A 23,661-nucleotide genomic window follows, 5' to 3' on the forward strand; every position below is an offset into this window, starting at 1 on the left:
CTAGAACTTGAGCGCAGTTCTTGGATCGTGGACACAAGGCTTGATAAATTTTGAAAAAGTAGGATTAGCTTCGCGGACGTCTCGGTCGAGGTAGAGGAGGAATATTTTACTCGACGGCCACTCCGATACCATTTTGTGCGTTTTTGATCTATTTCTGGAGTAAAATTTTCCTCGCAGAAAAAATGTTTTGGGACATAAACCTGAAGCGCGCGTTCCTAAGTTCCTCGTTTAGAAAGACAGTGTCGCGACTATTCTGCCCATCACTGTACCTGTCACGAAAACGTTCGGAATCGTTCAATTACTATCCTGGATTTCTATGGTGCTTTCTAGGGGAAAGGGAGAATAATTCCTTTCGGAAACCATTTCCATGCCGAGATGACCGAGCCGCGCGGTGACCGGCACGTGAAAACGCGCGCGGCGCGATAATTTTATGACACGGTGGAAATAGCCGGCCGACACGTCAACGTCTACCGGGCGATAATTATAACGGCGCGCGGGCATTATTTTAAACCTTGGACTAATGAGAGTACGGTTTATTCATAAAGGCGCCGCGTATCCCGATGAATGCGGTGCTCCCTCCTTCGGTTGCGCGGGAATCTTTTTTCGTACCGGCTCGTTCTCATTGCTCTTTTTTTTTCCTCAACGAGCCGCCGGATTAATTTTTGTTGTCGCGTTAATTAATGCGACCGACCGGGTCGTGAGACGACGCTCGCGTCCGGCGACGAAAATTATCGTCCGCGGCAACGAGCGGCGGACTCGAGCGGATGACTAACGGCCGCGATGATACCGGGACGTCGATAAGAGCCGCGCAAGTAATAAACGGCGATAGCGCGAGACGCGAGTCCGTCACGTGTGGCGCAGGCCGCCACGGGAGAGCCACTTTGTCCGCGAATAAACGTCGCCGCGTTGCGCAACCGCGTCTTCAGAGACGCTCCGCTTTGCTCCGCGCCATGCATATTCACGCTGAAAAATTACTTTACCCGGTATTTTTAGACCGCGCCGCCTTTGTCCCGTCATTCGGGTCATAGTCTTCGGTTCGCGTTAATCGCGCGAGAAGCAGAAGGCGTGAGCTAGATTAGTAGGAGACTCTACGATGCGAAGTGCAAATTTATCCGACAATGAAAGTTCGTTAAAGTTTCCATCCGCGGAGGAGACGCGCTGACGAGAGGTGCGCCGAGTTAACCTTTAATTAATTAAACTTTACTTGGTCGCACGCAACTGCGCCACGTAACGTGTTCGCAAGGAATTAGCATAGATTAAGCGACAAATTAAGTTTGTGGAGGGGGTTGTTTTTTTTTTCAAGCGCGATTAAAGGTTGATCGCGAGAGGCTCGGGTTAATATTAAACGCCGTGCGTTTGTTTCAGGCGATGGCACCTGCCGGGACGTAGCCTCGACGGGGGAGTCCATGAGCGCGGTGCAGGCCCGTCAGGAGGAGGCGAGACGCAAGAGACGCAGGAAGAGACGCTCCGGCTCCTCCGTGGTGTCCTCCTGTTTCCAAGGTAAATTCGGCAGAGATCGGCGCCGATCACGAGAGAGGGTGTGCGAGGGAGAGCCAACGCTTGGCGTTGGCCGCGAACAGATTTGCAAGATGGGATGGAAAGAGAGAGAGAGAGAGAGGAGGGGGTGCGAACGGAAGTCGAATAAAACGGCCGTTTCTTCTCTTTCGCTCTTTCCATCTTGCATCAGTGACTCGCAGTCCTTCGTAGGTAATGTGTGACCTTGGACAAGTTCGGGACGCTCAAGAGACTCGCGCCCCCCCGCGGCGAGAAGAAGGGGTGGGCGATAATCGATCGCGCAGGCGGCCTGGAATTTCGCGCGCCGCTTGTTTATAAACACCGGAAGTTCGCTCCTTACCCTCGCCCTCCATTTCTCCCGCCGGGTTCCTCGAGGCCGGGAAAAGCAGACCGGAGTGAAACAATGCCGGGGGTCTTCTCCTTTTCGTCCCCCTCTTTCTCCTTCCTCCTCGCTTTTCTCGCTATTCGCGAGTACGTCGTTTTGTACACCGTTGACGTAATCGGGCGAGAGAAGAAACGTCGGTATTTACGATCCCCCGAGGCGGCGCGGTTTTTGCACCCCCCTGGGGCTGGTAAACTGGTTGGCGACGCGAGGAACGCGAGATCGGAATTAATCCCGGCTGCGCAGCTGCCGGATATTCGGTTATTCGGCCACGGAGCCGCTCGCTCGATCGATACGGCGCGGCCCACGGAGAGCCCACGAATTCGTGTTTTCGAGACCCTCGGAGCACCCGAGGACGATTCGCGTTTTAGTACCGCGCTTTGTAAATGACGATTAATTGCGCCGCGCGAAATTGTTTACAAATAAATCGATCGGTGTTTCAGTACGCGCGGGATAATTAATCCTCTTGGCCCGATTGATCGAATAACCGAGTTTAGCAGAACAGAACGAAATTGTGAAAATTCCTTGTCGTTTTCGATCACACTTGGTCGTTTCATCAGCGGATGAAAGAATAACGAAAAATTGTAGTAAATATGGTATCATACGCGGAGATAATTTTTTCCTCCAAACTTATTCTGAAAATCATGTAATCGTAAGACTACATGGCGTTTCGAAGAGCTTTATGAGGGCGTTTCGAAATTTTACCGTACATGTTTACTAGTGAAATGTATGGTAGAATTTCAAGAAACTCATAAAAGTCTTCGAAAGGCGGTGTGTTGTCCCACGATTTTCAGGATCAATTTTAAGAGAAAGTTCTCTCCGTGTATATGAAAAGCAGAATTGAAGACCGAACTTTGGGAAACAACGTAACGTACGAAAGTAGCGTCGCCTAAATAGTTCGGGCTAGACTCGAATCGACTCCTCTCATCGGAGACAAGTGTAACTTATTGTCCGATGTTTACGTCTCGGTGGTCCGCCGAGACGCCGTGTAGGATCCCGAGTTCGTAAAAAATACCGATCTCCTTTCGTGTAAACGCGACGAATCAAGTTCGCAATCTCGGCCGGTTGCGTCACTCCACGTGATCGATTCGCGCTTGGCTTCGAGAAGCTTCCACTCCGCTCTAGGACCGTGTACGTGCTATAGCGCGCACTAAAGTCGATGGAACGCTTCGCCGGAGTCCGCCGAACGTGCGCGTGAAATTGTCGCGCGATAGAGAGAGAGAGAATCAGAATCATCATTATATACTCTGGGACAAGTCCCCTCAAGCGTATAGACACTTTTACATGGCAAACAATAAGCTAGGCTAATGCATTTAATGTTTAGATTATACATGACTCAGTAAATAGAAGAAAGATATGATAATATAAGGGTTAAGATAATTCAGTAACAACATGAAACATATATAAAGAGAGAGAGAGAGAGTCCGGCCACGAATCGCGAAGAGGATCGAGAGAGGACGGTCCTCCTCGAGGATGCGTCGCTGACGGGGCGACCGACGGGATCGCGCGCCTCTTCGCCGCTAATTGCGAGTGGGTCGATGATCGCGCGATTTGCGCGGCGCTATTTTCGACCGGGCCGTCGTTAAAATTGGCGCAGAACGACGTAAAGACGCGGGGCGGCGTATTATCGGCCCCGCGGTTGCTAGGCGCTGAGCGACGCTGCCCATGCGCGCCGCATCCTGACGTGCAAACATCGGAGCGGGCGAGCGAGGGAAGAGGGAGACGAGCGGAGCAACGTCAGGCGCTCGCGAGAGCGCGGTAGGGATGAGGCCGCGCGGGGGAGGGTCGCGCGGGGCAAGGATGGAAAGGAGGAAAGGAGCCGGCGGCGTTGTAGCCTGACGCGCGCGGACTTCCGAGAGAGAGGGTAAATTCGGTGTACGTGCGTCGTAGTTCCACGCTACGATCTCGGCCACCCCCTCTCGACCTTGACATTGCCTGGCCGTTAGAGCAGGACGCGCACACTCGCGCAACTCGTACACGAACGCGCCACGCGCGCGCGCGCGCGCGCGTTCGAGGTTTAAACCGGAGATAATTGGGCCTGTCGAGCGTAACGAGCAACCGCGTTCGAACGCGATACAAATGCCCGGCGTCGAAAAAACCGGGACGTCGTTTCTCTTTCGATGACTCTCGGAGGTACCGAGTATTCGGAGATACGCGACGCGAGGCGAGGTTGATGGGAAAACTAGTCTCGCGTGGACTCCGGGAAATCGAGAGCTGAGAGAGGAAAGGCGCCTCGGCGCCGATCGCCGAGGAAAGCGTCCCTAACGCGGCGGCTCTCGAGCGCGCCCCGATCGATTCGTTCTCGATGCTAGGTCCCCTCTCGTCATTGCAATGACAACGCGATACCGCGCGCGACGTAATCGCCAATCGCGTGCTCGCGTGGCGCATCGATTCATCGCGGCGAACGGCGTACGCTCGCGGGGTCTTGTCGCGTCCACGAGTTTCGCAATCTTCGGACGCGGGTGTACGCCTGGGCTCCAGAAATGCCGCGGATATCTCGGGACCTCGTGACTCAGAAATTACGCCCGACGGACATCGGTAAATGTCCGAGCGCGTTAAAAGATTAACGGATTAGGCGATAATTAATTAGTCGGCAAAAAAAAACACGAGTTTGGGCATTTTTATCGGTAGTCGCGAGATAAGATGGGACACAGGATGCTTGGAAAGTGTTCGCGCACGTGTGAGAGTAACTCGTTTAGAGAAGCGGAACTGATAGCGCGAGATAACGTGGCGCGACCAATGTATCTTGTCTCCAAAGAGTCTCCGCTTCTTCGTCATTGTCGACGCGTTTTTGCAATTTTCTCCAGACGCTCTCCAGAACCTCGAGCCACGTTTCCTCGGACAAAATTACTTCCATTGACATTTTTACATGTTTTAAACGTCCCACGTATATCTCCAGCGTGCTCGGAGAGGCTCGAGCCCTACATAGAAAAAAGAATATTCTTCTTTTGAAAATATCCTTAGTTTCACCGTGACAATCTTGAAGTGAGATTATATTGCGTTAAAGGAAGGAAAACTTCGTTTGCATATATCGTTGCGCATATAAAACAATGAGCGCGTTAATTTGAGTATACAAGAGTTGATCCGATACTCTTTTTTTTTCTGCATAACGTGCTTTTTGCGCCTAGAAGCATTCTATCTTATACAAGCAACTCGAAACGCTTAAAAATGTTGTGCAATGAACAATTTGCCAACTCATATTTTTGAAACGTATTTGTCGGCATAGCAAAACATAATGTTTCCAGACACAAAGAGCACATTGTGGCTTGCTACATTCGCAACGTCACGGTAGACGTGAGAATACGTGAGCTGTACGAAACGAGAGCGTCGAGCGCTTTTGGCTTTTCATTTTCGTCGCTCTTCTTCCCTCGAGAATGCGTGCCGATTGAAGCGCCCGACGATCGAGGGAGTTTGGTCGAGAGACGAGTGCGTGACGCAGAATCTGACGTTGCTGTTGCAGAACTGTACAAACTGACCGGAGAAGTTCTTGGGGAGGGCGCTTACGCCTCGGTCCAGACCTGCACGTCCCTCTACACGGACCTTGAGTACGCCGTGAAGATCATCGACAAGATCCCCGGGCACGCGCGCGCCAGGGTGTTCAAGGAGGTCGAGACGTTCCACCATTGCCAGGGCCACCCGAACATCATACAGCTGATCGAGTTCTTCGAGGACGAGGAGAAGTTCTATCTTGTGTTTGAGAAGATCAACGGCGGGCAGCTGTTGAACAGGATTCAGGAGCGGATTCACTTCACCGAGAGGGAGGCGAGCCAGATCGTCAAAGAGATTGCGAGCGCGCTCGACTTCCTTCACAAGAAAGGTAACTTCGAGATAGGTCGAGCACCATTCGTCTCGTATCTGTGTTTCACTCGAGATCTCTTCGCTCTCCGGGGCCCGGTTTTTCATTTTCTGGTCAACTGTTAACCGGAGGCTAATCAATTCTCTGTCACTTTTTAGATAACAATCTAAAGAAAGCTAGTCGACTAGCTTGTGATTAACAGTTAACCAGATAATGAAAAGTCGGGTCCGAGATTCTCGTAACGTGCATCGGGATCGAACTCGAGATCTTCCGACTACGAGTCGACCGCTTTTACTACGGAGCCACGTATTCCCGATGAGAATCGTCGAGGAATCGACGACAATATTTACATTTTTGTACTTGACATATACGTCTCGTATGTTCAGGTATTGCTCATAGAGATCTCAAGCCCGAGAACCTCTTGTGCGTGTATCCGGACAAGCTGACGCCGATCAAGGTGTGCGACTTCGATCTTGGATCAGGTATCAAGTTCAACAACTCGCTGTCTAGTCCCGTGGCAACGCCGCAACTTTTGACACCGGTGGGCAGCGCCGAGTTTATGGCGCCGGAAGTGGTCGAGGCATTCATCGGCGAGGCCAATTATTACGACAAACGCTGCGATCTCTGGAGCCTCGGCGTCATTATGTACATTCTCCTCTGCGGTTATCCGCCTTTCTACGGCAACTGCGGCACCGATTGCGGCTGGGGCAGGGGAGAGAATTGTCAGGCCTGTCAGGAGTTGCTCTTCACCAGTATTCAGGAAGGCAGATACGAGTTCCCTGACAAGGAGTGGAGATGCATCTCCGAGGACGCGAAAGACTTGATCAGAGGCTTGCTCGTCAAGGAGGCCCACCAGAGGCTCAGCGCCGATAGTATTTTGAAACATCCCTGGATCAATCCCGGGCCGACTTCCGTCGAAACTGGTGATCGATCGCTTACCACGCCTCATATCATAAGGTAGGCGTTTACACCCGTTGCGTCTCTCGCGTTCTCCATCTCCTTCGTTTGCGTGTGTAACACATTCGTTACGTTTATCTCCAGGAGGAACAACTCCGCTAGAGAACTCTCAGCGTTCGCTGAGTCTGCAATGGCTGTGAATCGTGTGGTACTTCAGCATTTCTCTCTAAATCTCGAGGAGCTGGCGGAGAACCGGGAGCCTAGACTGTCGACGTCATCGACCGACGACGACAACCATCCGTACGGTCACATGTCCGACTCCAGCAGCGAGCTGTCCGAGAATAGCAAGCACTTGACGACGCATTCTTCTAGCGAGTTCGACGGCACACGGCCAAAGTCTTGCTCCGTGCGCTCCAGCGTCGATCTCAACGACCCCAAGATCATCGGCAAGAACCGCGTCATCGGTAAGGACTCGCTGCAGAATTGGTTCGGGCTGTCGCCGCCGACCGAGAGTCGTCTGATGCAGCGCCGTTTGAAGGCACGCTCGGACCTGCTCGAACGTCAGACCGGCAAAGCGGTGATTGCGTCTCCGAGTGGCTGAGAGGTCGCTGTAGAACCGATCACTTCTTCTCGCTACAGTATCACTTGTCTCTTTGTAGCTACATGAAAACGCGAACGATGTACAATACCTTTTCCAATGGCTTAGGAAGCTAACGTAGCATAAGTCGAGTCTCTGATTCTGCGCGGATAATGAGAACAGGCTCAATCATTTACGATAGTGACGACAGCGATAATAATCGAAAAGTATTTCGCCGCGAAAAGTAATCCAACAGAAAGAACATCGTCGTTATCTTCTTTTTTTCTCAATATAGTTGTAAGTCTCTTTTGTTTTAAACTTTCCTTTCTAACAGGCAGTTGGATGGCAACCAGGTTTGTTTTTATTTCCAATGAAAGATGTCTCTTCGCTCTTGGAATTAATTTCAAAATAATTGGTAACGCGATAGTTACCGAGACACTTAAATGATGTAACTATTAATATAATGTACGGAAAAAAATGTATAAAATATAAAATAAGGGATTTATAGAGATTTCCGTTTAGAATATAAATCTTAATCGTAATAAAATAATGTAAATCGCATCGAAGTGTACCCGGTCGCGGTACACGAGGACTACACTCGTCACATAATCGGAGCAGGGAGGGAGATAATTATACCGCGGTTTGACTTCGATCATCGACGTTTCGCTCCGCGCGCGAGTAAATTCCTTTCTCGTGTCACTTGGAAATAAAAGCATGCCTGACTCTCATCGAACGCTGTTACCCCCGCTGCGTGTAATCTGTTATTCACGCAGCCATATGTTGCATATTGTACAGAGATAGCTACACAACACGCGCGTCGGAACATTTTCATCCGCGGATATACATACCGACGTACATTTGAATATTCCGTTCATTCGCACGCCGAACATCGTGTTGTGCAAAGTGAATCGACTTTGTGGATAGGCATCCCGAACACGATTCGGAATAGCACGTTGCCTGCGTCAACTGACGTTGACGGTGGTCTTGTTCCTTCGCTACGTGGCAGTGTGTACGTTACGACACGTGCGCGCGTTGTGTGTAGGGCAGTTCGGAAGGAAAGGGAAGGAGGAAGAAGGAAAGTAAAGACCCTCGTGATCGTGATAGTTCGTGCGCGCTTGGACGCGCACGAATGTCCTATTACGTAAATATTATTTTTATTTTTTTTTGTTCGCTGAATTCTTTAAATTGAAAAAACAGGAAAAAAAAGAAAAAAGATCTACAGACGCAACCGACGTAAGGCGAAAAAGATGTTCCTTTTATTGCTTTTTTGATATTGTTTCATGTACGTTCGAGCCATAATATATCCTCGAATTGGAGCAAACGGAGGGGGGTGAGCGCGTCTCGGCCCACAGGTGCAGATCAGTTTGCTCATATTAGATTTAATAGAAAACGCGATAGATCGTAAGTCGGCAAGATTTCAAAGCAACATTTGAATGAAGTTTACGCGAAAGTGGATCAAAAAAGAGAAAGTGGCTAGCTCGTTTCAAGTTTCTCTATTGTTAAATTAACGGGGTATCGTTTATTGATTTACATGTTGAGTACTTTTGTAGAGTTTTATCGACCAAAAATTATTTTAACGCCAGCACGCCCACGATAATACTTTATATCTTCGTACAAATTGTTTGTCCTTACTATAACTTGATTCCATAATTGTGCACGAAAATCTGCGAAACAAGTTTGGTTCGAACAGAAGTCAACTATCGATCATTTCATATTTTATCGATACATTTTAGGGGGGGAAATGAAAGAGATACAAAGAAATTTTGTTTCATTCACGTCTTGATGGGGTTGGACAGATTTTACTCAGGGCAGCTGGGAGACCGCTGCGCACGGTATTCTATACTCGTACAATTTGAAAGCGGCGAGGATGAGAGAATGTGAAGAAGCTATCTGTAAGATATACAAAGTGCAGTCCCTCCGGAATCGACATCAGGATCGTTGGCATTGGGATTCCGGGATCTTCCGCGTAGAAGACGCGTGACTCCGGAGGGCTGCGAGTGTAACATGCGTTTGTACGTTGTAATTGCATCATTGGAAACTTTCTTAGAAAGTCATTCGCTTGCTGTAGCATATACGGCGGATATGGCTTTTGTCAACCTCTGTCTTCTTTGTACTTTGTAAGTACCGATAAGGTAAAGAGTTAGAGTTTATAGCGCGCGTGGATGAGATTATATAAATATATATAAATATATATATATATATATATATGAGAGTCCGTGTAAATAAAAGAGAAGCTACGGTGTGTAGAGATACGGAAAGCAATATATAATGCGAGCTCTCTTAAGAGGGAATATTGGAAGATTAATATATTTATCGGCCTCTTTGCGCAAGACTAAACAACTTTTCGCGTTGTTCCTTGATCAGCTGTAACACGAAATTATATTTCTATCATACAAAAAGGTTAATTTTTCCCGCTTGTCTTTCTTAATTTGTCTTGCGCCAAGTTCCATACGGTACCCACATTACACATTAAACAATTGAGCGTGCCGCTTAGAAAAGCTGCGAAATTATTCATTGTCTCTTCTACCGGGTCGAGAAACGAAGGGATTTTTCTTGTGTCGATCGTGCGTTTTTGGTAAAGTATCAATATAGGCTCGAATGTGTGTATGTGTGTGTGTGTGTGTGTGTGTGTAAAAAAGTGAATGCTCTTTTTTCTTTTTTAAGGAAAAAGAATATACAACATAAGAGGACGTGAAAGAGTGAGGTGCGTAAGGAAAAAAAATATAAAAGGAAAAGAAAAAATATACAAATGGCCATAATACACAGATCTGTAAGCGTAACGAATTTAAGATTGTATAATACAGTGCGAGTATAAATGTGACGTGTGTGCATGCACGCGTGCGTGTGTGTGTGAGTGTGTTTGTATGCGTGCGTGTGTTTGCAAGCGTGAAGAGGAAGCGCGTGGCAGAAATTAATTACTAGCCTTTAAGAGAAAACCCAACACCTTGTCGTAAGTTTGTAGCGTAAGTTTGTACCGCTGAGCCATACCGATTGTCAGATCGTTGCTTATTTTTATCCCTTTTACACGCATCTCACCACCTTGTACCGTTCCCGCGAGTGGATCGTACTTTCGTTCGCCCCATTTCACGTCAGTTAAATGCGGCCGGCGGTAATTGTTTTCGATTGAAGATTGGCATTGTGATAACGCGCTTCTTGTGCAGTGGCTGGACCATAACACTGAACCCATCGGTATGGCGCGGCGGTCGGCTGTACATGCGAAACGCGGAGACATTATCATTCTCATTTTCTTCCCTGTAGTACACAGTAAGCGTTGATAAGTCTCTTCGCCCCGAGTGGGGCGAGCTAATGTGAGAGAGGCGTGTATGGAGTTGGGAGACGTCGGTGTGTGTTTTTCGCGTCGTGCCAACGCCGCGTGGCGCGGGTATAAATACGGAGGAGGAGTCACGATGCGGCAGGGGGGGGGGGGGAGGGAAAGAGGCGGTGAGAGATTTTCGTTACACTTTTTCAAGAAAAAAAAATGCGCGAAAAACGGAAGAAAAATAATCGTCACGTGTCATATACATTTTTAAGTGGTACGCATCCCGTTCCTCTCATCTTATCCGCACACTCTTCGTCGGGTCTCGTCCCGTCGTGAAATCCGCTTATCGAGGGGTGGTATCCGCGCGGTTGACACATATCTTCACGAGGGATGCGCATCTTCCCCTTTCTATTTTTTTTTTGCGCGCGAGAAGATGAAAGGAGGTGTGTTATCAAAAGTACGACGAGCGGGCGTATCCTCCGTTCTATCTCAGAGAGAGAGAAAAATCGGATATTTTTCAAGCACAGGCTGTACTGTGTTCGAGATCACCGAGGTCACCTGCGAACCTCGGTCTCGTCGAACTATTCAGTTCTTTGTTCGGGGATGGTGGGAGAAGCTAAGAGTGCGCGGCGACTCGACAAGAGCTGATTTTCCATCACTTTTCTTATTCTTGTAATCGTAGTAGGTATATCGAACGAAGGTGGGACAGTGAGAGAAAACTGGAGAATGTAAATAAGATTTATCTCGTAGCTATAGTGCCTATATCCTAAAGGAGCTAGATTGATAGGTAGTGCTCCCCGGTTTTCATCCTATCCAATCTTTCCTCCCTCCTTCTCGCCCTTCCCACAAAGCGCAACGCACGTCCCTCCACGTTTTCACGGCTCCCCGAGTCCGGCCACCATCCCTCGTCTCCGTCCCTCCTCTCCTCCCTCTATCTCCTCTTCTCCGAAATTGAAACATTCCTCTCCGAATCAGCCGAGCCCTGTAAACCCTCCTACTCCTCCTCCTCCTTCCCCTGCTCCTCCACAATCCCTGTTTCCACGCGTCCCAAAAAAATTGTTATAAAACGAGAAAAATGGCCAAAAAATATTTTTTATTTTTCATACCCACTTGTATGTAGAACATATACGATATATTTTTTTGACACGGTTGAGGAAACGGAGCTTGATTGCGAAGAAAGGAGGGGGCGGCCGTATCGCATTCCCGGGACCGTCCTCCGTAGATTCCGATTGAAAATGTCCGGGAGAGACGTCGGGGGATGCGATGGCCTCTCTCTTGTTCCTTGCGTTTGGTGCGATATCTTACTGCTTAGTATTAGAGGTTTTGTAAACCGAAGTCGTTCTTCAGTTTTGTGAGAGTAAAAGAGAGAAAGCGAACGAGCAAGAGAGAGAGAGTGTGTGAGAGAGAGAGAGAGAGAAAACGTTCGAGAACAGGGCTGAAGTCCGCTTAACAACGTGCTCACGTACAATTTTCAAAACTGCGATATTCGACATGCCTTCTTTCTTTCTTTTCAAGGGAAAGAATATCAAACCCCGAGATGTCTTTTCGATTTTACCGCGAGATTCAATCACACAAGTCATTTAATTTGAAACGCTCGTGTCAACGTCGTCCCTCTTGGATTATCTCCGAATGGGCGACATCAGATTCTAAAGAAAAAAGCATATACATATACATATATCGTGAGCACGGAGGCGCTAATTTCTCGTACGTACTTTTATCCGTATTTTAAGTGGCGCGCGTTAGTTACCCTAGCGCGAGAAACATGTAAATGTTGAGACTGGATTACGAACGTACAAAAATACCTTATACCTGTATAACAAGACATGTTAATCACTTCGCGACTTTTGATCAACGCGTACGATCGTCCGAAGGAGCGGGAAGTGCGCTCGTAAATTCGAATCGATTCGATTCGATCCACGCGCGGCAATTCTTGGCTCGAGCAATTATCCGCGAATCTGATTGCAGGCCGGCAAGTGGCGTGATTGGATGAAAAAGAAAAATCTGATTTGTCATTAATTCCTCACACGATTGATCATTAAAATGTATATTTTTTAAGTGAAATGTTAAGGGACATTTTATTACATTCTCTCCTTTGACATGTACACACAAAAAATACACACACACATACGTACGTGCATATACACACACTCGCATATCCCTCGACATCACGTTTATTTTCTCTCGAATCGCCCGGCGTGTCCGCATCATTGTTTCACAATCGTGAGCGCACCCGGTGACATTCATCTCGTTCCATCCTGATTTTAGAGAGATCACGGTTGTCGAGCGAAGCACAGGCGAGCATGCGACTGGAATGTCGATGTTAATTCCCGGACGCCCGGTTTCATCGATAAATGGCATGCGATACGAGCTGCGAAGGGCGATAGTCAGCCCGGAACAGAATATATCACCCCATCGGAATCTCTAGAATTTTATAGTAATCCGAGAACGTTAACGTCTCATGATCTCACTCGCGAAGACGTACCAAGTTAACTTAGAGAGGAAGCCCTTAGCTTTGTGTAAAATCGTGTCCATGTCGAAGAAATTTATTTATAGAGAGTAGCTGAGAGAGAGAAAGAGAGATTCGTGTACTTAACTAAAAAAATAAAGAAAAGAATCTACGAGATCGTCGAAAGAAACGCGGAAAGTTGTTGCGCTTGCGTTTGTTCTAATGCAGCGCTTCTCGGCGGGATTTCCAGATTTCCCGGGATGCATTCGACATGGTCGCGGTTCCGGGCAGCGGGAGATCACCAGGAGATCGTATTTAATTTCGTACGTGCAACGCCGTCCTTGCGCGTCGACGTTCAAGTCGGCCACAAGCGTATATACGAGTACAAATTGCAGCCCTTTAACCGTCGTGTTAAAAGAAATAAATAAAATAAAATACAGAAGCGGGGTGGTAGCCACGTGACGAGTGTGAGGAGCCTCGGCGGTTCGCCAAACGCTCTTTCTCTCACGGCGCAGCTCTGCTCTGAGAAATCGCCGACGCTCTTCTCGCGCTTTTTACGAAAAAAAAAGACCCCGCTGCGTCGACGAAGGCGACCGCACGGAAATACAGTCGGACCTCTCTATTCCGACCCTCGCCGCTGTTTTCAAATACCAAGTCCAGACTTCCCCGGATGGCACGGAGAATCCGAAAAGAATTCCCTTCGAATTTTCTTTTTTCATTCCATCTTCGTCCCGAAAACGTTCTTAAGAGTTAAAAAGAATTCTCAGTTCCCGGATTATGATCTTTTTAAAACGATCTTAAGAGTTCAAAAAGAATTCGCTTTTACATTATCAATTCTACAGCTAATTCTCAGATACGAAAGGAATTCGTTTTCCTTTCGAACAGATTACGCTGACTGGGAAAGAATTTTAAAAAGTGAATCCTCTTTGAGCTCATAACGTTCGCCTGCGCTCTGGGTCCGTGAACTTGATTTTCTTCAGTTCAGTTCGGCTCGGATTTTTCGAGATTCACGAAATAACGCTGTCTCGCTTTTCATTTGCCTTCTTACACCGAATTAATCGCAAACACATTTCGCGCGTATGTTTAAAATTGCCAAAACCTGGAGACAAAGTTTAAGGAGGCTGCGCGATCCTAACTCGTCGAGAATACGGAGATTCGACTGTACGTCTGACCGATTTGTAGTTATTAAAGCGTCGACTCGTTTCCTCCGCGAAAGAAAACGATGTCGATTTATCCCCCACCCGCCTTCGAACTGAACGGAGAGTCGCGATCGCGTTTTACTAGCCTCGGTCGACAACGAACAGCTCCATTGAAAGCTGAGGGATATCTTCGAATCGGTCATGTCCTGTAGAAAAATATCACGTCACCTCTAAGGATACTGAGCCGCGAATTGGATACAATCGGATGATAAAAAGAAAAAAACACGGATCGGCGAAGAGAACGCGCCTCCCGATTTCGATGAAACGCATTGCCGATCGCAAAGTGCTTTCCGCCGCGTGGCAAAACGATCCGTGAGGCTTAAATCCGGTATCCCCGAGGGGGTCTCGAGTATTTTTCTATAAGGACGCGCTCTTCGTGATAGAGTCTTAAGGAAAACTCGTCCTGTGTGATTGCGCGCGTGTATATCAATCAGCCCCGGAGCGAATCGCGTAAGAATTTACCTTGTTGACCTCTTCCGATATTTAATTGCAGTTACGCGGTTTCGGGATTGACGAGAATCCGTTGTTAAATCTTGAAACTATTCTATGGAAAGAGGGAGAGAGAGAGAAAGAGAGAGTGTTTGCGTGTCGTCACGATCCTCGAGCCCCAACGTATTCTTCGATTACGCAATGACGATACGCTATATCGGCGGTATCGGCGATCGAGATACGATCGAACATGCGACATCGTAATCTCTCGCCGTATCCACCGTCTGCCACGAGAAACAGTTCCGAATTCTCGACGTAGAAGCGCGAGGTCGCACGGAAATTTAAGAGATGATACTTGCTGATAAACCCTCGGGGAGTGGGGGGGGGGGAGTATAAACCGAGTTAGGCTGATGGCAGACAACTATCCGTAAGCGCTTAAGACTGACGTAGTCGTAAGCGCTTACGGATAGTTGTCTGCCATCAGCCTTAGCGTTAACGTTACGTCGACGGCTGATTTCCAAGAATTTTACGAAGCGTTACGAGGTGAGTTTGCTCACCGACGCCGCGCGCGAATATCGCCCGGTGAGAATGTAACGGCTGTAAACGTCCTATAATTATTGCGAGTCAATACGAGGATTCTGAAGGGGGGGGATGCTTTTTGTATTACACGAGGTAACGAACACGACAAATACAAGAGAGACTGAGAGAGCGAGAGTGAGAGAGTGAGAGATATGTTCGTTTTCCGAAAACGGCCGCCTCTTCTCTCGGGTGCTTCATTCGTCGGTACGCAGCTACTTAATTGGCAAGTAGGCGCGAAGAGATGGGCGCGAATATTAAACGATAGGGAGGCAGAGAAGCGCCCAAGGTCGATAGGAGGAAAACGAAGAGAGTCGAGAGAGATTTGTAATATCGCCGCGCCAGATTATATATAACCACTATTAGCCGTATGTACTTTATTGGAATATATGAATTATTAATGAAGAGAGAAAAAGTCGGAAATAAAGAGAGAGGCTAGTATGGAACAATCGTGTCGGCCTCGTTATTCCGCCGAAACCCGTTTTCGCCCACGAGCGGTTCTGCGAGGAAGCGAGATCCACCGAGCCTGCCGGCCCTTCGTCATCGTTTATTTTTCGTGTCTCCGTTCGCTCGTTTCATTAATCGGGTTCGGATCTCTTCCCCGCGCGGGAGAGGCTTCGCGCTGTAAATTGCTGTCCCACCCGTCGAGAATAGAACTTTGAAAGCGCCCGCTGCAAATTCCGCCGATAGAACAGCTGGCGGAATTACAACAGAGCCTGTTAACAGAACGTAATGGCGGATTGGCTGCAGAATCTGTCGTTTCGTAGCCATTTAAATGTTTACGCGAGATTCCGTTTCATTTCTGTCGAAAGTCCACTGTCAAGAATACGGCTGCTTTGCTTTTGGGGAACGCGAATCGATGCACGTTAACACACTCGAGCACAGTCCAATGACGAAGATTTAAAGAGAAAGACTAAGAAAAGATTCTATCTTTAAGGCGTGGTATCACATTTGTCGTATGATAAATGTTTCAGGCATGTTGACTGGTTCCGGGATAGTAAAACTCTCGAGTGTCTCGAAATTTTCTATCCTGCAGCCAACCAACGTTCTTAAAAATTGTGTCGTACGACAAATGTAATCCCTAGTAGCACAATATATTAATTATTATCGTGCAATATTTCCATTTGTTCCGTGGCCAATATTGGTTTTACATTGGGCGATATTGGCCAATGCATTTCTAATGTAACCGACATTGGTTTAGCCAATGCATTGTGCTACTAGGGAATACCAGCCTCAAGATAGAATCTCTAAAGATTCGAAATACCGCTGGTGGATGCGTTCTTCGGTCAAAAGCACAGCCCGACTCTCCTCCCGAGTAGAGTCGAAAACCGGTATTCATAGATCTTATATTTAAGACCGTCTTAAGGCTATCGTAAGATGCCGTATGGAGCATTTCACTGGCTACGGAGTATCTAAAGATGATCTTAAATACAAGCTTTGACTATGAATACCGCGCGAAGAATGTTGATTGAGTTCGAATTAAATTAATTACAAATGGAAAGCGACGCGTGTCGATTTTTATAAAAGATGTCAACTGTGTTCCCAAAAGGGTAAGCAGCCTATCTCGGTAGACCTCTGCTGAGCGGGAGTTTAACGCGGACAGATGATGCCGGATTTATTGTAACAAGCAAATGTGCCGCTCATCTATATGCCGCGGGCAATTTGCTCATTGGGCCTGTAAGCTCGCGAAGCTCCCGGGCTCGAGAATGTCACCTGCGCTCGCTTATTTCTGACGGTGTATATTTCGCAGGTGATATCGATCAAATACGGCGGTTCCTGCACGTCGCGGGGACACGCACGCGGCACTCGACGCCAGGCGAAGACGCTCAGTTGAGTATCCTCGACGACGGCGGGACGGACAACCGTCGGGGAATAAGAAGAAGGGAAATCGCGTCGCGTCCGATAATATGTCCGAGCAGCGAACGGATTCGCGGGACTCGAGACCGGCGACGTCCAAGAGATCGGAGAGGCCGCCGTTCAAGCTGTGTTTCTCGAGGGACCAGCAGATCGGGAGATCCGACGCTTGCGTGTCGAGAGCGAACGGTACATTATCGTCCACGTACGCTCGGAGTGCCTCGGAACCGACGAGTGTCCTCTCAACCGCGTGATCGGATTCGAACCGGCTGAGGAATCGGCGGCAAGGACACCCAGACAGCACCGGGGAGGAAAAAAGTTTCCTTTGAATTCGCGAATTATGAAATTAACTCTCTTTCCCCATTTCTGTCTCCTAAAATATAAAAGAGAAAGAGGAACTTGCTTATATAGGGTGTCCCAGGAGGAAAGGTCAATATTCTGGGAGGTGATAGTATTGGTCATTTTGAGCAATACTCTGGTCCCCCCATTCTCCCAGAATATTGACCTTTCCACCTGGGACGTGCACCCTTCTATCGACAAAGGCGCCTCTAAAAGTGGCTTGTAGCCAATCAGAAGACTTATTGGCCACTCTTAGAGGCGCCTTTGTCGATAAAAGTGGATTCAGAATACGTACCAAAGGACTTTAAAAAGTGAATCCCCTTGCGAGTTCACGCCGAATACCTGTGCTGTTTGGGCATCCGGCGGATTTGAGATAAGATCCCGAGACCTTGAGAAACAATACACGCGCCAGCCAGTGGGAATTTGTTCCGTCTAGCGACCTCCGTGCAGTTTTGTTAGCATCAAAATTGAGATACTGAAATGAGAAATACTGTTGCAATTAAATGGACTTGTCACAAGTCTTGCCGCGAGATAAACTCGCGACCGGCCGCGCGAAATTTTACCTCTCGCCCGTTTCTACCAAAGCAGCTTAATCTCGGTTCAACTTTGTATCCCTTTCTGGTTTTGCGAATTGGAAAAGGGACAAGTAATTTAAACCGAAATCAAAGTTAATCCGCGTCGGTAGAAACGGGCATCTGTCCGCGTTGTCGCACGACGGGGGACGAGAGGGAACGGGCGTTCGGCCGCGGGGCCTCGCGATCTCGACTTTCGCGACGCGAAGCCGCGTGCCGCGCGTAATGCGACCCGAATAAATGCGCACGCGAGGTGCAAAAATCAATTGCAGCGGACTTCGTCACGCCGAAATTCTACTCGCGGGAACTCGAGGACGCGCGAAATGCGGACGTAAGCGACACGCTCGAGAGACTCGCCGCGGAGCAAGATAAGAACCCGAGGGGGCTACACCAGTCGCCGCTATTGACCAGCCACACGTAATTCCCGTCGCTCTCCTGCGTCCGCACGTCGATCCTCTCGGCCGTCCGCCGCCCTAATTATGACGATTTTCAGTTACGGTTGGTGGCACGACAAGGGGATACGCCCGAAGGACGCGCGGCTTGACTTTCACAAGAGAACGTCCGACCTGGTGAGCTTCCAGATGAGAATTTACGCCGAGGATCGAAAGCTGAAGGGCCTCAAGCAATAAGCGGGACCCAAGTCATTTCTCGGCTGCTTTACTCCTACATTATTAACAGTAATTTAGTGATAACCGTCTAATAAATCGAAACGTTCTGATCAAGAAATACTTGTTATTACAAGCGTGTCGCTCCCGTTTGTAAAAATGTACGCACGTGGACGATACGTGCAAAGCGCCTGCAATGCGTCGAGCTCGGTAGACGCTTTGCTAAGCTCAACCGTTTACGCAAATATGTAACGCGAGATCTCGTAATCTCAGCTGATTTGGAAACTCGACTTCCACTTCTTTGCCAATGTGTATTAGCTTTGGTTCTTAATTCAATTCTTTAAGTTAATCTAAGTTGATGATGGAAATGGACACAAGTCGCAACGACGTGAAATAAAATAATTTCACCAACGTAGCTGGATCTACCGCACTAGAGAGACTCCTACGACTTACAATTAGTGTCGTATCGAATTCCTTTTCGTCGCAATTGCCAAGTACAGAAAGTAACTACAATTAACGTTACCTGGGAATTGTCACGTCACATTTCAACAACGTCTTGTCGAAGCGCGGATCCGCGTAGAACGGCTAGATCCAAACGGTGAGTCGAAATAGGAAATTAGAACACTTGTGACCAACCGCAAATTACGATTGGCAGTCTTGCGCAGCAGAATTTCCAAATTGGCCGAGTCTCCCGCGCATGCGCGGCATGGAAAAGGCGCGAACCGGCGCGGCGGCGCGCACGCGCGAGCGCGCGCTCCCGCGCGCGATTTCGATATCTCGCCGCGTTCCCGCCACCCGGCGGCCGGCCAATCGCCGTCGCCGCCGTCGCCGGCTCGGCGGGACAATCACGCGCGCGCGGGCCGGCGACCGAGCCGCCGCCGAGCGATTTGTTTTGTCGAGACGCCCGGTGGAGTGCGGCGGGTCCCGGACTTGGCGCAGATCTGAAGCAGGAAGGGCCGCGGTCCGGGTTGCGAGATTGGACTGGAGTATCGGCGGTTCTCGTCAAGGATGAGTTCCGGCGGCGTGGCCGAGCGCGCACGACTGCACGAGGAGCCCCGTCCGCCGAAGCCCGAGGAGCCCAAGCTGCCCGAGAGGTGAGGCGGATCATCCCTCGTCGCGCCGCTTTTGGTTATCGGCGTCGTACGACGAGCTTCTCTACCTGTTGCCTGTGTGCTTTCTCAGGGGCGCGGGGGAGGGATACGGGCAGGTGTACGCTCGCTCGCGCGCGCGCGCTCTTTCTCTCTTTCTCTCTTTCTCTGCAAGTAAGGTTACGAGCGAGTTCGTGGCGTTTGTTCGGTCGGAGGAGACGGTTTCGATAGCGCCCGAGGTAGCGCACGGCCGGGGCCCGCTTTGTCGTGCTTCCCCGCAGCGAACGCTCGACGTACCGCGGTCCTCTGGCCGAGAAGTCGCCGCCCTTCCGACTTCTCTCTCTCTCCCGTGTTTCCGTCCACGATTCCAGTGCTTGTGGTATCTTGGGAGGGTCTTCGGGTACTCCAGCTCCGCCCGTGAATCCCTGGCGGGACGTGGACTTCGTTCGGGCGTGGGACCGAGCCTCGTACACCTGGCGCGCCGCTCGTGAGATTTACGGAGTGTGCGGTTTTTTTACAAATAAATAACGGCAAAACCGTGTATGTTCTCCGTAAACTTGCGGCGGAGATTGCTCCGAATAATATTCTTTCGCATGATTGTACGTAAATTGATCTGTTAATCTCTCTCTCTCTCAGCTGTTGTGGCTACAAAGTTTATATTTCCGTTTAAAAATCATAGACCGGTCTACTCCTTTTTGCGATCTACATATGACATGAACGATATATTAGGCTGTGATCTTTGTGACTAATATCTAATGTAACTCGACTACTAACTCCTCCTTTCCTACAGTATTTGCCTGGTTTTGTAAGAGTTGAGGGACTGTCGTTAGAGTTTGGAGCATAAGAGCTTGTGTATCCTTACCTATATATAATGAGTAAAGACCAATCCTCCTCGTCGTCACCCTGGTGGAACAGGTTTATATACATATAATTTGCTCCTTTATTTATAATTGTTTAACTGTTCGCATTCAAGTACTTTTCTGTAATCAGAGAATTTGCTGTTTGCAGCAAACGATTACGTTTGGACAACGGCTGTGATAACAATCTTAACGGTGACTCTCGGAAGGACACAAAGTGGTCGTACTCGGGAAACGCCAGTCTCATAGAGCCTAAAATCCTGGAAGATATGGGCGTCGGTATGCTGGAAAATGGAGTAGCAAATTATGAAAGTACAAAAAGACTACAATCCGAAAAATGTACAATCCTATCGAAGAATCTAGATGGTAATAATAGATCGATAATAGACGAACCTGATGTCTTTGGATATCAAGAGGAGGTTTATACGAGTTCTAGCTTGGAAATTGCAAACACAGACAGGTCTGTAACAAGAGAAATTACTTGGAACGTCTCAAATTCGTATCCTTTCTCGTTGTTTACTCAATCATTCTTACAGGATTCAACAAGATTCATATGATATGGACGATTTAGCCGCACTTGGTACAGAGAATGAATCTGGCTATTCCTCGAGAGTGGAAGCCGATTATTTTGGGGATTTCAAGGAGAGTTTTATCAAGGAAAAGTTGGATACTTCCGCTGAGAAAAACGAGCAGACTAGTGTAGATTTAAATTTTTGTTTATTTAGAAGAAAACGAAAATCTTCCGTTGAGGGCGAGGATAAGTTTAATAAATTGTCAGATGAAATAATTTTGATAATATTAAAGTGGTTACCTAAGAAATGTTTGGTAAGAATGAAGTATAACGAGGTGTTGTAATTCCAACGAATCATACATGTCACATATTTGTATAAATTATTCTGCGTGCAGGTACGCTCTATGCTGGTGTGCAAACGTTGGTGCCAAATAGCTCGAGATGAAGCATTGTGGACTAGATTAGACTTGGGTAGTAAGGTTTTGAACGAGGGCACATTAGGGCACATATTGCCGCGAAAAGTACAAATTCTAAGACTGGCACAAGCGGAAATCGCAGATCCTATCTTTTGCGAAGGCAGTCAAGTTCTCGGAGATTCTTATGAAAGTAAATTACAGTACTTGGATTTGTCTATGGCAGTTATATCACCGGTCGGTTTGGCTGCGTTATTATCCAAATGTAAATATCTGAAAAAGTTGTCGCTGGAAAAGTGTATATTAAATAAAGATTGCTGTAGAGCGATTAGTCAAAACACTCAATTAGAAGTCTTAAATCTAACAATGTGCGAGAATATAGACATTGGATGTGTTGTGGATTTAATGAAACTTCAATGGTAAAATTATTAATGTTTCTCTCTTTCTCTCTATATGTGTGTATGCGGTTTCCAATATATTAATACGATCGATGGATTGTTTTCAGCTTAACTGCTCTCAGTTTGGCATGGTGTTCTCTGGACAATGAATGTATGGCTTTACTTTGTAAAACACTGCCAACGTCCATTACACGTTTGAACATAGCGGGTTGTAGGAAAACGATGACTGATGAAAGTAAGTGTAATAATTGTTAACAATTGTTGGTCTCTTATTTATTGGCTGTACCGTGCGCTTCCTCTTAAATTTCAGATTTAACGGACTTGTCGAAAAGGTGTCCGGATATTATAGAATTGGACTTGAGTGATTGCGCTATGCTTACGATGCAGACTATGCATAATTTACTAAACTTTTCGAAGCTTGAGCACTTGTCGTTGAGCCGTTGTTACAGCATTCCGCTACCAGCATATGGAAGATTAGCTCAAATGCCACGTTTATTGTATTTAGACGTTTTCGGTTTGATGTCGGAATCTGTGCTCAAATCATTACAAGCTTCCTGCCGCGAACCCGAAATTAACAAGTACCTTTATAGTTCGGTCGCAAGGCCAACAGTCGGTATTCGAAGAACCAGTATTTGGGGCCTTCGAGTTAGAGATTGAATTTACTATATAGACCATAACGTCATCGATTTACGAGGAATAGATTTGACCAAAGGGTAATATCTATATTGCATCTTTCTATACAGACTGAATATTGTACTGATAAAAAAAAAGAAATTTAATTTCAAAGAAAGAGATAACGTAGACGTTTGAGTCAAACATGCGTTCTTTTGAATTTGTTGAATTGTTGCTCAGGTGTATAGAATTCTATATATATATATATATATACAGAGTGTTTCAAACATCAATGGTAGACTTCTAAAATCATTTTGAGATGAAAACTCCAATTCCAAAATGTTCCTAGGAATCTGCTTGAATCTAAAACGTCCTATATACATATTTCTAATACAAAAAATTTGCTGATAAATATCTAAATAACTATTAACATGTCAAGCTATGTATTTCGGCTGTGCGAGTTCGGTTTACTTACAATTTTTCATCGTGGTACATATATTTATATATTGAATTTTGCCAAGTCTTATGTTGCTGTAATTTTTACTGCTAAAGATCTCAGAAAACGAAGTAATGGCCAGATATACTGCCGTGTAGTATTTACATCGAAGAGAATCATAAAACGTGAAAGCTCAAATTTACAATGCGTTTGTGATAAAACTCAATGCTTAATATTTGTCTAATAATCGTATAAGCCAATTATTTTGTTGTGCATACAATAAAATTTCTTGAACTAATTATTGGTACTTTTTTTTTGTATGTTCAATACATATCGTCATATTTTTACACGTATAAAAATATTTAAATTTATGTAGAATTTTTTAGTTTATATCATAGTATAACTAGTAGGTCCGCTCTCTGCCGGCCCCTTTAATGTTTGCGGTCCCGATCACGTGGTATTCCACCATACACCCGGGCAGGATCCAACGACGTGTGTGTGTGTGTATGTGTGTACGTACTCGTCAAAGCCACATTACCAAACATACAACTTTTTTCTCATTGGTCTGCCCAGAACGATGTCGGATGCGCAGAGGGGATCGACGCAAAACGGAACAAATGACTGACTGAGCCTACTAGTTATACTATGATTATATTAAGTAGTAACTTTAACTGATTATTATTTAATGTACATTTACTTTTAAAACTGCAACAATAAGCATATTTAAGGTCCGCGTATCATTATTTAAATATTTATACATCAATGATTGTGTGATGTGTGCGTGTGTTACGATAAAGTAATAGTCACAACTTTGTTCACGTTAGAATAGATAGCAAAAAGAATTTACAAATAAAATTTTTGTAATTGACCTACGAATTTTTGCTTCGTACCATTTTCTAC

General features: G+C 47.0%; 3 protein-coding genes across 8 annotated transcripts in view; all 3 read left to right on the plus strand.

Annotated features, from left to right (window-relative positions):
* The window catches only part of LOC105567340 (MAP kinase-interacting serine/threonine-protein kinase 1), a 21,098-nt gene extending 8,611 nt beyond the window's left edge, over positions 1-12,487 (plus strand). Inside the window, exons 1-5 of one of the 3 annotated variants that reach the window (XM_012022141.1) lie at positions 1,152-1,168; positions 1,366-1,500; positions 5,358-5,714; positions 6,080-6,650; positions 6,735-12,487. In XM_012022141.1, coding sequence (XP_011877531.1) covers positions 1,407-1,500; positions 5,358-5,714; positions 6,080-6,650; positions 6,735-7,191 — 1,479 coding nt within the window. In that variant the 5' untranslated portion in view covers positions 1,152-1,168; positions 1,366-1,406 and the 3' untranslated portion in view covers positions 7,192-12,487. Of the gene's footprint in view, positions 1-1,151; positions 1,169-1,365; positions 1,501-5,357; positions 5,715-6,079; positions 6,651-6,734 lie in introns of those variants that run through there. The other 2 variants (XM_012022140.1, XM_012022142.1) reach the window with 2 other exon arrangements.
* A 2,486-nt stretch (positions 12,488-14,973) lies between these two features.
* Positions 14,974-19,091, plus strand: LOC105567341. Its single transcript, XM_012022143.1, has 3 exons — positions 14,974-17,119; positions 18,114-18,258; positions 18,335-19,091. The coding sequence occupies exons 1-3, from the start codon at positions 16,984-16,986 to the stop codon at positions 18,468-18,470; spliced, it is 417 nt and encodes a 138-aa protein (XP_011877533.1). The 5' UTR covers positions 14,974-16,983; the 3' UTR covers positions 18,471-19,091.
* A 249-nt stretch (positions 19,092-19,340) lies between these two features.
* LOC105567342 (S-phase kinase-associated protein 2) lies at positions 19,341-23,060 on the plus strand. Of its 4 annotated transcripts, none has more exons than XM_012022146.1 (7): positions 19,463-19,540; positions 20,325-20,449; positions 20,543-20,851; positions 20,928-21,216; positions 21,298-21,734; positions 21,821-21,948; positions 22,024-23,060. In XM_012022146.1, exons 2-7 carry the CDS (start codon positions 20,406-20,408, stop codon positions 22,368-22,370), a joined length of 1,554 nt encoding a protein of 517 aa, XP_011877536.1. In that variant the 5' UTR covers positions 19,463-19,540; positions 20,325-20,405; the 3' UTR covers positions 22,371-23,060. The 4 variants fall into 4 exon arrangements, with proteins under 4 accessions (XP_011877534.1, XP_011877536.1, XP_011877537.1 ...); XM_012022147.1 differs by lacking the exon at positions 19,463-19,540 and adding an exon at positions 19,653-20,133; XM_012022144.1 differs by lacking the exon at positions 20,325-20,449 and having other exon boundaries at positions 19,341-19,540.
* Positions 23,061-23,661: the final 601 nt, after the last annotated feature.

This window comes from Vollenhovia emeryi, unplaced genomic scaffold (genome assembly GCF_000949405.1).
Source record: "Vollenhovia emeryi isolate VEMERY1.0 unplaced genomic scaffold, V.emery_V1.0 DF939138.1, whole genome shotgun sequence".
In the NCBI taxonomy this organism is placed as follows: domain Eukaryota; kingdom Metazoa; phylum Arthropoda; class Insecta; order Hymenoptera; family Formicidae; genus Vollenhovia; species Vollenhovia emeryi.